This window comes from Apis laboriosa, unplaced genomic scaffold (assembly GCF_014066325.1).
Source record: "Apis laboriosa isolate Shangri-la unplaced genomic scaffold, ASM1406632v1 scaffold39_cov144, whole genome shotgun sequence".
Lineage (NCBI taxonomy): Eukaryota > Metazoa > Arthropoda > Insecta > Hymenoptera > Apidae > Apis > Apis laboriosa.
In genome coordinates, this window is record NW_025223140.1 from 1,054,133 (window position 1) to 1,071,875 (window position 17,743).

The window sequence follows — 17,743 nt, forward strand, 5'->3', positions numbered from 1 at the left end:
TTTGTAAATAATAAGTATAAAAAAAAAACAATTGAAAAAGTAAAAAGTTTTATAGTTTCATTCAATTAACATATTAATATATTTATTTTTTTTTTATATTTACAATATTTTTGAAGAAATAAAGATAACTATATGTACTATATGATTATACGTATATTTTTGTATGTTATACGAAAGTATGTGATAAGATGATTTCATCATATGCTAAATAGTGATTTTTTAAAATTTATAAGGAATATCATATGTGTTTACAAATATTTTTTTTTTATTTTACTCAATCGATATGATTTATTTTTTATTATTATTTATTATCATAGTATTTACTTCTATTTTTCCTATTTTATAAAATATTTTAATATCTTATAAGTTTAATAATTTTTTCAAGCAATGCATAGTTCTTTAGTAAAAGAAAATGCAAATATATAAACGTAAATACAAAAATGAATATTCAGATGTAAAAATTAAATATTAAAAAATAAATGTCATGACAGTGAATGATAATAAAAATAAATCATCAGTCAAAAAGAAATACTTGTAAGTATATTTACAAAATATTCATTTTTGATTTTTTAGAATTTTAAAAATCATTGTGTAATAAATGAAATCATTTTAGCAACGTTTTCATATAATATAAAAAAATATACATAACATTCCTTTTAAAAAATTAAAAAATTTTTTTTTTAAAAATTTCATTTTTTTTTCAAAAATACTGCAAATATAAAAAAAGAGATAAATATGTTATATTAATCGAAGAAGACTTCCAAATTTTAACTTTTCTATTTACGAAAAAAACATTTTCCAATAATCAACAATATAGCATTTTATTTCTATATAGCATTTATTAATAATCCTTACACAACACGAATATTTCCATGCTACTTTTCTTACTATTTCTCTTATTTTTTAATATTTCCAAAATTGATTTAATAACACGAAACGAATTAACGAATTATTATATAAAATAATTGTCTACTACTAACTTAACCTAACTTGTAAACAAAAAATGATCTCGCAGACAAGTAACGAGAAAAATTTTCAAGACAACGCTCAATAAATCACTCGACACTCCGTTTCCTCCGTTTTCCCAAAGCTTCAACACGAGATCAAACAACGAAAATAATATTGAAGCAACGACCCTGACCGGCTCGAACTCGTGAACCCGGGAACACTTATTTACGCACCTCTAGCATAACACAGCAGATGTGATATATGCACTGCGTGATGGCCTCGCTGGTGCCCGATATGGTGACCGCACGCTCCGTCGAATTAGGCAGCATGTCGGAGGCGACCTGGATCGAGGCGCCGGTCACCTCGCGGATCTCCTTGATCTTGGACCCTCCCTTGCCGATCAGGGAGCCGCACTGGGACGCGGGCACGATCAGCCTAAGAGTGATGGGCGGCCTGGGCACGCCACCGCTCCCCTGGATGTCGTGAAACTGGGAACACCATTCCTCGAACTTTTTGCAGATCAGGGTGAACGCTTTGAAGATCGAATTCGTTGGCCCGGTCACCGTCACTATTCGTTCCGGGCACGAACCGTCGGAGATGTTGATCTTCGCGCCAGACTGTGGAGAAAATAAACGGAATTTAGTATTTCGATGGAGAGGATTTATTCGACGATTTATTATTTTAACATATTGTGCAAAGATCGTAAGTTATTTAAAATAATGTTGTATAGATTGTTTAAAATTATAATCTGAAAGTATCGAATAAGTGCTTAATATGAGATCGCATAATATTTTTGTAAACTAGTAATTGTAATATTGCGAGTTGTAATATTATATATAAGTAGAAATTTTGGTAAGTAAATCATTATAGCGATTGAGACAAGTCGTTATAATATATTTAAATTACTGGAAACAGAACAGTAAATTTAACATATAGTATTATGTTTTCGAATAATCCAATAGAATCAATTTTAAATTCGCTTATTCTGTTCCTTCTTAAATATAATCTTATTTTATAATAATAAGTACATTGTGGAAATTTATGTACTTATAGAAAATTTAAATGTACAAAAATGTACAGAATGCACACGATATGCAAAATAACACAAAATATCCATATGTATGTAGATATATTATGCAACATAAGAGTAAAACAAATTTGATAATTGTGTTTATAGAATTTAGCAATAAGAATATGAAGTATATATAGTATGTATAGTATACAAAAATACAATTCAAATTAATTTTTTGTTTTTTGAAACTAATAATAATTTGTTCGTAAACTTTTTTTATTTATATTTTTTTAAATATTTCATTTGTAAGAAAAATTTCTATTAATAGAAAAAATATTAAATTACATTGTGAATATTGAAAAATAAAAATAATCTATATAAGATAAATTTTTTTTATTTTCACAAAAATTTTACGAAAACGACATTAATACTACAAATGATTAATAACGTGATTTTCTTTAATATCAAAAATATCAAAAGAAATTGAAGAAAGAATACCTCTTAGATATTTCTTCGAAAATATTGATAAATTTGATACGAAATCATAAACATAATATTTATTTGATATCTTCATAAGATATCGATATCAAATTTATATATCAGTAGATTAAAATTACATATATACATATATACATATATATATAAATTACTTATACATATTTGAATTGTAAATATGTAATTTAGTTTATTCGTGATAAATGTTCTGCTGAAAACCTGATTTGTGAGATTTTCAAAGAGAAAAAAAATATTAAAGATATCAATTGATATTTTTGTTAAATATCAAGATTCGTAAAATACCAAAATTTTGATTCAATAGATCAATGTTAAAAAATGAAAAAGAATTGGTATCGATAATTAATACTAAATATTTAAAAATTTCGATATTTACAATTGAATATTTTTGTATCAATACTATCATTACAATATTGGATCTAATATGTATACTTATTTATTGTTTTTATTTTTATCTATTTATGTGCATTTCTAAAACATTTTTAATCTTTCCTTTTTCACTTAAATATTTAATTTATTTATATGTTTTTACAAACACGATAAAAATATAGTTTGTTAATTAGTGTTAAAAGGTACAGTAACTACTTAGAACATATTACTAGCGCCATGTGACACGAATTATTGGCATTTAAGATATTTATTGTTTTTATTTATCTATTTCTGAAATATTAATTATGTTCGTATATTTTTATAAAATATTATTATTAATTAATTTTATTAATTATTGACGTTATCATCATAATGTTAAAAGATCAATATAATTAATATAAATAGTTTATTTAAAGCAGTTTTTTTAGCTAATCTTCTTTATTTATAAAATCATATTTCGACTTATCGTCTAATTCTTCAATTCAATCTCATTTGTTTATTACATCGAATTCTAATTACAAAGTAAAATAAATTTATCGTATCTATAATTTTAAACTATTCTGTTCGCTTTTTCCACTGAGCGCATACATTATTTATAATTTAGTCATACCAATACAACGTCGTTATCTTGAATGATAACAATTGCGACGACCAGGTTTGTCATATTTTTCAATAATTGACAGAGAGGTTGATTCTCTTTCTCTTCTCTCAACGTTCTTAGTTGATTACGAGGACAATGGATGTTGAAATTAAATTATTGAATACTGTGTCATTGTTCGAAATGTATCACGCTACCTGTGAAGAAGTTGAATGAAACACGTGGATCTTTTCCAGAATGCGAACTGGAAATGATTGATTAAATTCTATTGTTCTGTTTAAATGTTATTCTATGGAGAACGAAAGAATATTTTAAATTTGAAATAACTTTTAGAATATTTTAGATAATTTAAAGTGATTTTGGTAGAATTTTAATTTTCAAAAATAAGAATATTGTTTAAATATTCATAGAATATTGATGGATCAAAAATTATTCATATATTGATAAAACAAAATAAATAAATCTTTTAAAATATTTTCGAAGATAAATAAATCGAAAATGATCCATACCAATAAAAATACCAGTGTAAATTTATTAATTAATTTTTATTTATTTTATCTAATTAGTTTTTATTAATGAGTCAAAATAATCCTATCATTTAAATCTATTTAAATATATTTTATCTTCGTAATTGTTTGTTTAAATGGCTAATTTGATTATGTTAAAAGCAATTCAATTATTTAATCCAAATTTCATCTAAAAATTTTAATTTAATTTTCATAATCGTCGCTAAATTGATCGAAGCCAAAAGTCATTGGACTATGTGAATTAAACAATTATTTATCACTTAATATCTTTTTTATGTCTTTGTCTTTCGAGAAGATTTTTTCTTCTTTATTAAAATGAAATGATAAATAAATATTTTTTTATTTATCGTATAACAAAAGCTCTTTAAGCGAATATATAACAACCTATGAATGTAGGTCGTTGAAGGCTATTTTAAAATCCCTTTGTTATACCACCCTAACGTTGTACCACCTGATCAATTCGTTCTGTTGGTTACCAAATTAGATATGCTTGGATTACTTTTACTATTATACTCTGCTGGTAAAAAAAAAAAAAAAATAAAAGATATTTATAAAAGTGTGCAGGAATTTAACAATGTATAATCAAAAGATTAACAAAGAAACTAAAATTTTTTAATATTTCAAGTAATTAAAAATTAATTGAGCATAAGATAAATTTTATATTAAAAAGAAAAAATAAAGAAATTATTCAAAATATTTTAAAATATAAATTTTTATAAATTAAAAGTACGATTTGAATATTTTAATTTATTATTATGTGTATATAATATAAATTTTAATTCATAAAAAAAATAATATAATTTTAGATAAATTTTAATGGATTGTAATATCCATTATATATTTTTAATCGTATAATTTTAGAGATTCCTTTCTGGGACGGTAATAATGTACAATCGAATACCTTTATTGAATTTTTAAAAATTTTATGGCCAATAAACGATGTATATGATATCAATGAAGTGTGAAAACCGATCCTTAACACATTTCATCACGGTGTGTCACGCTCAATTAAACTTTGTGTACTATATCTCACACATTGCAAAATCAAGTTTTTTTTTTATAAGAGATAGATACAAACATAAAAAAAAAAATTATTGAAAAATTTGATATACAATAATCCAAAGATTAAAAAGATAGAACACGATAAAAAATTTGAATAAAAGAGACATGTTTTAGAATATTTTTTGTAATATGAGAATACTTATATCGAACACTATATAGTACTATATAATTTTTTGATTTTGAAAATTAAAATGGTAGACTTCATTTATTCGAAGATTTTTTAATATAAAATATATAATGGTGATTTATTTGATCTTATTTTCTGTGATCTTTTTGTCTTAAACTATCTAAAAATTGTACAAATACTAAAAAAGAAAACTAAAGAAAATTGTTATATTACTGAAAGTGATCACTCGAATTACAAAAAATTCTCAAAATTGATCACGAGAATTATCATTTAAATAGAATTAAATTATTAAATGATATATTCCACATAGCTCCATGTTTCATATAAAATTTTTTACAGTACTATATACAAAAAATAAATTAAAAAAATGATAACTAATTTTGAATACAATGTGCATAATTAGAAGAACTTATAATTAGATTTTCTCATATTTTAATAATAAAAAAAAACTATTATTTGAATTCCATTATTGCTTTTAATTTATTTTACATATAATTTAACATATTTATGAAAAATATATGTATATTTTGGATAACAATATAAATTTTTTTATTGCGAGTATATATTTTTATTGCGACATATATTTTTAAATAAAAATAAAAATAAAATATTTAAATATAAATATATTGAAATTACATTTTTTTCAAATAAATTACAAGAATGCTTAAATACACGACAGTAATAGATACGATGAAGAAACGAAATTTCGGTAAGAGTTTCTTCCTATAACATGTAACAAATCGAGCCGTCGAATTTCCGACAAAAACTAATTGCTACTGAAGCAAACTTGCCCAATGTGCAGTTTTTGGATGCATATATCAAAATCGGAGTAGAAAGGATGACCTTAGTTTCCAGATAACTAAAAGTCAGATATCCTGCGAACTTCGAAACAGAAAGTGACCGATGATAAATGTTTCCGTTGAACTTATCGGTGGAATGAGCTTGGTGATTCATGGACTTTAGATGTTTGGTCACTCAATGTAGATTATTCAAGATTTATCGATCACAAAAGAAATTTGCACTTTCTATCTATGCGTAGGATATTGTATGCTGCGATATTCATTTTTTAATATTTTTTTAAGATAAAAATAATTAATAAGAGTAAGAATTTTTCAAAAATTTTTAAAGATCAATTTTTATAATTTTTACAATAAAAAAATTTTATTCAATAATCGAGCCGCAATTTGCGAAAATCTTCTTATTTTTATTTTTGATTCAAACAGAATTTTTTTAATTAATTTTCAATAATTCTCGAAGATTATAATAAAAATTTATTAAATTTATCTTTATAATTTATTGTAAAACATAGAAACTGCAAATAAAAATTTTTTCCTTAATTTTCGAAAATATTTAGAAATTAAATTTCTAAAAATTTATTCTAAAATTTTTCTTAAAATTCTAAAAATAAAAATTCATAAAAATTCTCTATACAAAACTCTTTCTAATGGTAAAAATCACAATTTTATTGCAAAATTTCTTACAGAAATCAAAAATATGAATTTTTTTCTACTAATTCTCAATAATCAAATCTCTAAATTCTTCTAAAATCATTAAAATTCTTTACATACAACTTCATTAACCCAATCATGATTTCACATATTAAAGATCATATAATTCTCTAAAATTTTGTTCAATCATTTCAAAATAATAGATTTATTTTAATAATCTATAATACAATATTTATTTATTTATTTTTCATTGCACTAGATGTTTATTAAATTTAATAATAAAAAGTAAAATTAGATAGATAAAAAAATAAAGTCAAAATTTTTTGAATGATTTTATGAAAAATAGATTAGAATTCTTTGAATTAGATTACCACAGATTGTAATTTTAAAAAGATACTATTATTATACTTTATATTATTTTTTATTTTAAATTTGCTGACGTAAGTTCTGCCATTAAATGCTTTTTTACTCAGCTCAGTCAACAATATCATGTTACTAATATTGAATGTAATACGATACATAGTATAAACAAAACTGAAAAATTGAAATAAAAAAGAGATAAAAATTTAAAAAAATATTGTAAAGTTATATATATAAAGAAATTGAACATGTTTTGAATACTTATTTGTAGAAATAATTTATTATTATACTTTATTACAATTTTTTATTATAAAAATAAAATATTTCACAACAGTACAAATTGCATGATGTTCTAATATGTCATTAGTTTAAATCAAATATAGAAACAATGAGAAATGTGTTCTACAATTCATTGACAAGCCAAATTTGAATATATAAATATTTTCAGGCTTGAACTTTCATAAATGTATCATACATCTGTTCATTTAATATACATCCATTGAACTCATGTACCACAAGTAGATTTAGTATGCAAAATGACGTAACAGTATACAAAATGTCAATCTACTAACATGTTCATTCTATAAATATATTTCTTGAAACCAACTTGATATCTATTACAATTCTTGAAATTTTTGTTTAAAAAAATTCTATTTTTATTCTATTTTTAATTCTAAAAAAAAAAAAAAAAAGAAAAAAAGAAAAAATTCTAAAATTTTATAAATTTATTAATATGTAAAATATATATATGTATAAAAAAGAAAAAGAGTTTCACAGAAATTTAAATCATATGTAATTTCTATATATTTCTATATTCTATATTTCTATATAGAATGTTTAAATATTGAAATGAAAAATTAATAAAAAAATAATTTATAGAAATCTAATTATGTGTAACTTCTATATGTATGGCATGTGTATCATCATCAAACATTTATTATTCCAAATCAACGTGTTAGCATATTAATCAACACGCAAGGAGAAGTCTAATAGATCTTGAATATCGTCCAAAACGTGTTCAGATCATAAATATTAAGCTGAGTCATAAGTTGTTTGTCGCTCAGTTTATGCGTGATGTTTATTTATTGTATAAAAAATTCATATAACGAGTATATACAATATAATCTTCAGAATAAGCGCCATTTGCTTTTTATATAAGATCATATTTTATTTATTCTTGATTATCCTCATTAAATGATATAGTATTTTAAATGAATGAAAAATAGATATTTAAAATATATGTATATTTTTTTCTTTATAAAAAAATAAGAAAATTATGTATTTTTTAAATAAATCGTATATTTCATTGTATAATTATGATAAAAAAGATAATAATAATAATAATAATTAATTATCTGTATTATTATACAAAAAGATATATATATATATTTATTTATTATTAATTCATGTGTATACATTATGATAATCGAAATAAGTAGAAAAAGATTAAAAAATAAGTTAACATTTCAAAAAATAATTTCACATATATCAGATGGCAGCACCGTATTAATGTTTCATTAATTACACGCAGATATCGTGATTATTGATTTGAGTATTCTATCAGTTATTAATATTAATATATTAGTGACGATTTCAAAATTTTTTAATAATTTAAAAGTACTTTTTTTTTAAATTAAAATTCGTCGAAAACTAATTATTAATTTTCAATTAAAAAAATAAAAGGATGGTATGAATTTTTCCTAATATATATATATAATTTAATATTTTTGCATCAGTTATTTTTGTTATTGTAATTAAATATCTATTTTATTACTTTCTGATTATTACTATGAACTATTGTTTCATAATAATTACTCTAACGAAAATTTATATTGATTTGTAGAATATTATTTTTAACGAATATTTTCCATATCTTGAAAAAGAGAAATGATTTTTATATATAAAAATTTATATAGATACAGATAAAACTATTTTAGAAAATTCGTTGATTAATAATTAACACTCTTTTTATCATAAATACTAAAATCGTGAAAAATATTTAAATATTAAATTATTAATATAATATTTATTCATTAAATTATCAATATAATTAAGTAATAAATCTTTGAATACAATGTTGTAAAAAAAATGTTCGAAGAGTTTTTGATTTTATAAAAATTCTTATTTTGAATGCTTATTTTTACAATCATAATGTAATCAATTTGAATGATTATTGATTAGATAACAAATTTTCTTTTTTTTTTAAATAAATTTTATTTATCGATATTAAATATTATCGAAATAATATTTATTCTAATTTAATAAAAATAAAATAGATTTAATTACCTCTTCACGGAACCTTTTGACGATCTCTCCTTTCTTTCCAATGATGCTTCCGACCTCCTGCAACAGACAAAATACAAAACACCGTTAGAATCGATGTAAACCATAACTTTTACGACGGTTAGAGCTATAAAGTTCAAAGTATGAGCTCGAATCGCTATCCTTCCTGAGTTACAGTGTTGCAAGGAATTGATCGTAAATACCAGTTGGTTTCTAGCTATCAAATAATCATTTTGGACTTTATATATAACGGTTGAGTCAAGAAATTGATTTTTCGAAATATTATCATACTTATAATTTCTTCAGAAACCAATTATTTCAATTACAAAATATTTTTTTTTCCTCTTATTGAGAAAAATTCATATGATTTTAGAAATTAAAATTAAAATTCATTAAAATAATTTGGATGAAAATTTTAATTGTAATTAGGATTTTAAGTGTGTAGAAATATTGAGAAAAAGAATTCAATACATATTGATTTCTGTTCTTGTAAATACTAATATTTTTATTTTTTTAAATATCAAATTATTATTTTATAATTAGATAAATATATTTTTTCAATAGATTAGAATTAGATAATACAAAAATATAATTTTTAAAGAAATGTTAGACATAAAATTAAATTCGTTAATAAATTAAAATTGAATTTCATATAAATAATTTTCATCAAAATCACAACTATATTTATTAAAACAAAAATTTCTTTAAATTAAATTAATATTATGTTAAAATAGAATGAAAATTTAATAATAAACAATTTTTCTCAAAATTACAATTATTTTTATTATAAAAGTATCTTAGAACTAAATTTAACATATGTAAATATTAAAATAATGGATATTTTTCTTCAAAATTTTGTTTACTTTCATCACAATTTCAATAATAAATATCATCAATAATAATATAATTCCTTCTTCAAAATCTATTTGTATAACGAAAAATTTTTAATTTAAAAACGTTAGAATAGCAAACAATTTTCTTCAAAATCATATCTACGTTTATTGCAAAAAAAAATCTTAAAGATAATAATATCTCTTTGTACTCCAGCGATAAATCCCTTCCCTTAGCATGAAACCGGAAACACAGCCGGTACGCAGCGTCGATGGAACGTTTCTTAACAAAAGCGCGATTATTTGAGCGATATCACGCGATACGCGTGCTCCTGACATTTGTAATCATTCATTATCGCCCAATTACTCGATTAATAATATACGATATGCATAACAATTAATTCCAAAACACGTTCAATCGAAAACTTTATCGATCTTTATTTCGATGTCGTTTCGTATAATTTGTTGCTTTTTATAACTTATGCTCGTTTATTTTGAGTTTATTTGTATCATGAATTTTGATCAATGTTATTTAATAAAAAAATAATATTTACAATTATTTTTACATATATATATCTATAATATATTTCATATTTTTTAAGCAAATTTCTAATTCTTTCTTCTTTTCCAAAAAATGTTTCGTGTGGATCCTGCACAGTGTGAGGTTTAAACTATAATATATACAAGCACCGAGTACACTGTACTATATCTATAATTAAACTCTCGTAGAATGTTTCTATTTCAGAGGAAGATTTCTATTTCAAAGTGATCACAGAAAGCAGTTTAGACAACGTGGATTTTATTACGCTTATTAAAATATCATTATTATTTATTACTATTCCTTTGTTTTAATTGTTAGAATTTTTTTAATAATTTATGACACTATTACAAAGAAAATTTCTTAATAAGAAAGATATTGAATATTTGATATAAAATAGAAATATAAAATATTAATATATTCGTAGAATAATTTTTGGATTAATTCTAGAACTGAATACAAAAATTGGTGTCGGTTAAGACTTATTTATTAAATTATAAATAATTTAAGTTTGAGTTAGATGAAGTGAGGAAGGAAACGCAATAAGAATAAAAAAAAAGATAAAGAGGTCTCACTTTCTTTCTCGCTTTAACTAATTCAATTATTAATTAAAATTCAATTAGTTATAACTAACAAATAAATTTCAATCGATATTTTTGTATATTAATTTTTGTATTTATTTTGTGCTCCAGAATCGATTTTTCAAAAATATTCCATGAATATAGTTATTAGCATATCTTTGATATGCAAATATATTTTATGATTTAATAATATTAATATATATTTCTTTATATTAACATATTAACGTAATACTGTATACCAATAATAAAAAGTGATAAGAAATTTTTATTTTCTATGCATAAAATATAAATTTGCATAAATATTCGCTATTAGTTAGTTATGCAATTTGGTAATAAACTATTTTCATATAAAATTTATTTCTATGTTATAAAATAAAAAAATTTTTATGGTAAACACTTCTTATAAAATTTTTTTTTCAAGTTTTATAATATATGCATGTCACAATTGAAATCTTAAATGTATACTGTAAATATGTTAAAAAAGTGATTTATAAAATTTAAGATAAAATTAGAAATTCCATAGAATTTAGATTTGAAATTAACAATATAATTCAATTTTGCTAAGAAATATATATTAATATACATATATAATGATATATATATATATAATTTAATATTTATTGTTTATATATATATATATATATATATATATATATATATAAACAAATTAAAATTAACAAAACACGTTTTTTATAATATTATTATGAAAATTTCTCTTTGAAGTCAATAAGAATAAGTATATTCCAAAAATATGTGTCAATTTAATTCTAAATATGAATAATAAATACGTTAAAAATATCTTTGCAAAATTATGAATTCAATAAATAATAAATATTAAAATATTTATATAATGATCAATAATAATAATAATAATATCGAAAAATATTTATTAATGAATCTGTTAATAAAACTATTCTATTGGATTTATAGAATAGTGATATAATATAATATAACAATGTTAGAATATGAAGATAATTGAATTCAATTTCCAGGTTTCCAGACTGATAAATTCTAACAAAGCGTCAGAGGCTTTCAATAACGATGCTTTCTTGTTTCTTTTTGTTTCTATTTGAACAGAACGTGTTAGATATACGTTGTTATACGAAGACATAAAAACTTAGAATACTTATAATGTCATATTTTTGACATAAAGAAGAAATGAGGAAAAAGGAGAAAGTTTTAAGTATGAAAAAATATTAATAAGTATTATTAATATGAATTTACGATGTTCTATTATATATGCATGGCTTTCAGCGAAATATCGATATCGAAAATTTTCATTTATGTCAAAAAATACACGTATAACTCAAAATATACCCAATATTAAAATTTTACGAATATTTTATAAATATATATTTTAATTAATATATTTATTATATATTATATATTTTAATTATATATGATTAAATATATATTTAATTAAATATATATATATATATATATATATATATATATATGATAATGATGTCTACATCAATCTCAATATCTGTATAAAAGATATCCTATCTATAATTCATTCTCAAGAAACAAAACATATTTTATTAAATAAAGTATGATATTAAGAGAATAGAAAAGAATTAATTTGCAAGTAAAAATATGGCATATGTGGCAAATGTTTTTATTTCAAGCACGCTTCGAATAGAATATCGAATTTTATAATATTGAATTGAGTTAGAGTGTAAAAATGATAAGTATTTATTTATCTATTGCAATATTTATTATAATTTTTTTATAAAAACAATTGTAGCTTTATATTGTGAAATACCCTATAGATATCGAGGTCACTTATTGAACACTCAATGATGAAGAACTTCCAGTGAAGAAAGTTGCATTAGTCACATCTATATAAATGAAATTCAATGTATGGCGTTGAAAGTTTTTCATTATTCTCGAAAAGTAATAAATACCCGAAGCTAAAGTTTTATATTTGAAATCCACTCCATATTTTTGAAACTTTAAAACTCCTACAATTGTAATTTACTTTAAAAAAAAAAAAACTTAAATTTATTATAAAGATAGAACAAGAACTATCCATTAATAGGAATCATTGAAAAAACAAGAATTCAAGAAATATAAGCGCGTACTTATATATTTATTATTATGTACTGTTGTCGACAATCAAAGTGTCGTTGACGATTATGAAAACGCAGCAGCACAAAAACATGTTGGTCGCGGCGACAATTGGAATGTGTTGAATGAAATGAATGCATTCGAACGACTCGAAGAACTTTCATGCACAGTAAACGTATACATATATGAAATTCGATGCAAAGAAATTTATTGTGATACTAACAATTGACTCGTCGAGAATTTTGTTATAGAATTTGAACGCTTGGTTTTTGATTTCTTGCAAATCAAATTCTATGATATTTGATCGACAGAATATGACTAAGAAATTATTATAAATTCTCAGTAAAATTAGTAAAATTTTATCCATATAGCTGTATATAATAATTAAACAAGAATTTTCTAATTAAAATCTGAATAGAAATTTCAAAAATAATAATCCTCTTTAGAACTCAAACATAAAATTCTTACAATTCTTAAATTCTCGAAAATTATCAAAATTATCACGTAACTTTATCCATTAATTTAATTACAGTTTATATGCAAAATCTTTTTAATTAGAAATTTAAACATGAAGATCAAAAATAAAAATTCTTTTAAAATTCTTTAATGAAATGATAAAATCAATAAAATTCTACACAAATCAATCAAACTACAATTTCAAATACAAATATACTTTAGTTCTCAAGAATTCTTCTTAATTATTTTAAAATTCAAAATAATATTGAAAAAATTCTCTTATTATCGAAATAGAAATTAAAAATAGATTTTTTTTTTATTAATTTCCAATAACTTTCAAACATGAAATTTCAAAATTTCTATATGTAACTCTTATAAAATATGTAACTCTTGTAAAAATCCTATTATTACTAAACATAAAAATTAAAAATAATTTTTTTATTAATATTATAATAATTCTCATAAAATATAAAGTTTCCTAAAATTCTTTATATGCAATTTGATCCAATGATAAATCAAATCAAAGTATAAATATTTTTAATTTTATTATTAATTCTCAATATGCAAAATATTCATTCCAGAATATTCTAATATATTTCTATTAATAATTTCTATTAATATGCAATTTCCAAAATTTCCTATATAATTCTATCCAATAATCAATTTCATGCAGTTTAAATACGAACATTTTTTAATTTTCAAGGACATTCTTCTCAGTTATTATATATTATAAAATAATTATTTAAAAAGAATCTTCTCATTCAACATGAAAATTCTCAAGAAACTAACTGTAAAAATATCTTTTTTATTAATTTTTCCAAAATTCCTTAAATTCCTCGTAAAAATTTTCTTATTACTATTATTATTTAAACATAGCAGTTAAAAATAGAATTTTTTTATCAATTCAAATTCAAACACATTATCTTCTAAAAATCCCCCAAAATCAAAAAATTCCCTATACGACTTTAAATCAAATCACATCCAATTCAATCAAGAACATTCTCCTCAATTATTCCAAAATATAGAAAATATTTCAAAAATCTTCCCATTTTTATCAACATAAAAATCAAAAATACATGACTTTCTAAAAATGAATTCCTAAAAAAATTTCCTAAAAATTTTTCTAAAAAGTCCTCTTATCGCCATTAAAACCTAAAAATTGAAGATAAATTTTCTTTTAATCAATTCCTATTAATTTCTCAAACACGATATCCCCAAAAATCAATTCCTCTAAAACCAAAAATTCCCTATACGATTCTATCCATCTACAATCAATCTAACAATCAACCTAAACCAGACATGAAATAAGTTCAAATATTCTCCAATTTTCAAGAATTCTCAATCTCAATCTATACAAAGTAACTATTTCAACCTGCAAAGCAACAAACTCTTCCTGTGTCTTGCAACTCGCCCGAATCCGCTCGGCTCGGGAACGAGTTCGCACTCTTGCAAGCACACTTGTGCAAGCACGCGTGCGCGCGAATCTATAATTAGCCGCGCGCGTTCGTGGTCGATGTCCAGCAGCCGGATCCCGCGTCTTCGTTGACACGATCTGACCCCACGATAATGTCACATAGGCTCGGGCCTGTCGGCGAGGCAGGTATGCGCCTTCCTCCGCCGCGCTCTCTCTAAACTTAGACAGGGACTTAGAGGAGAGAACGGCCGAGATGCCAACGTCTCGTTCCACGGGAGACGATGCCACGAACGCTTCGAGTATCGTGCTAAATTCTTGATTTCTCCACCGAAGACAGACCCATCGAAGAAAGCGGCGGCCCCTCTGTGCACACTCTCGGAAGAGACGCGCGCGCCCTCTTTGGATGGCGTGCACGCGCCATTCTAGCAACTTTCTGATCTATTTCTAGGGGGATACTGAGCCGAATGTAGAATGGACCTGAGGTATCGGAGAAGGTTCTAAGTGTAATTTTGTTGTGTCGAGGGGATTGTTCGAGGAGCGGGTTCTTTGAATGCAGCTTTTGAAGGGTAATAAGCGTGGGATTGGTTAACGAGGACTTGGATCTTTGAAAAATGAGATATCTAAATAGGTGATTATTATTTTTGGAGATTTGTCGTTGAGGAGGCATTTTTTTTTTTTTTGAAATTCGTTTCAATTTTATTGGAGAGGAAGAAACTCTTTGAAGAATAAGCGTGGAATTGGATCTTTTAAAAATGAGATATCTGTAAATGATTATTTTTGCAAATCTGTCGTCGGGGAGATTTTTTTTTTTTATATTCGAAATTTGAAAGTTGAAGAGGAAAGCTTTGGTCGTCTCTTTGAAGAATAATAAATTGAATCTTTGAAAAATGAGATATCTAGTAAGTAAATTCATTATTTTCGAAAATTTGAAGGTTTTTTTTTTTAAATTAAATTAAAGAATAAAGTATAGAGTTGATTAATGAATTGGATCTTTGAAAATTTGAGGGAACCTTTTTCTTTGAAATTCGGAATTTTGAGAAGGAAGTTGCTTGAGAAGACATTAGACATTGCTTTGAAGCATTATAAACATGATGCTTATTGAGTACTCTTTTATATGTAGAAATCAAATACGTATAAAATTTATTATTAAATTACTGAATTTTTAAAATAAAAATATATATTATTATAAGATTATAAATAATAATTAAAAAAAAAAAGATTATTTCCTTTTATATATTTTCATAAAAATAAATATAGTAAAGGAAATTGAAGTCTGATTTCATTAAATTATATAACAAACATTCTAAAGCAACAATTACATAAAGTTATACAACAAAAATTAACAAATAAATAATTCATAGTATATATAAAGTTAAATGTGATTTCTCAATCTTTCGAAATACGTAAATACGATTTGAAGAAATTAATACAATGACATAACAATTCAATTTTTGCTATTATTCTTTTTCCTGTACAAATCATTTGCAATTTTTTGAAAACAATCATTCACACATCAAAGCTATACATGTTGTCTTCTTAATTTTGTAAATTGTAATTAAAAACTATATTTAAAAAAAAAAATTTTAACTCTTAACACAATAAGAATTTCTAAAAACAATACAATCCTCCGCAATTAAAGAAAATTTAAAATTTACTTCTAAACAGATAAATAATCGGATCTCACCGATTTGCATAATTACAATTTCCAAGTGCATTTGCATTTAATTTTACGTTGAACGATCAAAACCTGCCGCTAATCTGCGTAATTTCCACTCCCAACAATTTTCCATTCAGCTTTGCTTCAAAACAACATTGAAAATTCAATTTTCCATCGCGTCAGCTCTATCCCCCTCTCCCCCTCCACTCAGAGACGCGAGAAAAACGGAACCCTTTTGATTTTACAATTTAACCGAGTAATTTCGCTCTCGCAAATAAATCGTTAAGGAGTGAGCGATCGGCAAACGCGAAATTTTTCAAAGGGGACAGTTTCCCCGAACGGATTGATTGCGTCGATCTCTGTGTCGCAGTTAATTAAAAGATTTTTTTTTTTTTTTTTTTTACTCTATTACTATACCAAATCCCGCGCAAACGACTAATTTTCTGCAAAGGTCTGCAAAGGTCAAACCTGGGGAGGAGAGCCCGCTCTCTCTCGCGTGAAAACTACGAAATTAACTGGTGACGTTCGAATCAATAGGAAACTTAGTTGTGAGATAATTGAGAGAACACCTGTTTTGTATATTGGAAAAAAATGGAGAAATGGATTTGAGCGTGAATTATAGACGATGAAATATGAAATTTATTGTTGTATAATTTTTCGATGATTTTTTTTACTAACGTTGAAATCATTGTAGTAAAGTGGTTTATTGAAAAATTATCAACTCAATCTAACCTAACCACGAAACCAAAAATTAAATAAATTTTTTTTTGATCAATCAATTAATTCTCGGTTGAATTAAATTTAATTGTAATTAATTGGCCGATTTAATCATTTCCATTGAATTTGGGCTAATTCTTAAATCTTAATCTGGCCAGCAACCAATTGTCTGTACCAATAAAACTAACCTTATCTAACCTAACCTAAATTGTTTCGAAGAAAAGTTTTTGTTA

General features: G+C 23.5%; 1 protein-coding gene across 4 annotated transcripts in view; it reads right to left on the bottom strand.

Moving 5' to 3' along the window:
• Positions 1–17,743, bottom strand: part of LOC122715602 (poly(rC)-binding protein 3) — a 242,109-nt gene that overhangs the window by 42,885 nt on the left and 181,481 nt on the right. For all 4 annotated transcript variants that reach the window (XM_043937902.1, XM_043937900.1, XM_043937899.1 and 1 more), the window contains 2 exons: positions 9,251–9,307; positions 1,182–1,565 (listed from right to left, as the gene is read on the bottom strand). In XM_043937902.1, coding sequence (XP_043793837.1) covers positions 1,182–1,565; positions 9,251–9,307 — 441 coding nt within the window. The remainder of the gene's footprint in view (positions 1–1,181; positions 1,566–9,250; positions 9,308–17,743) is intronic.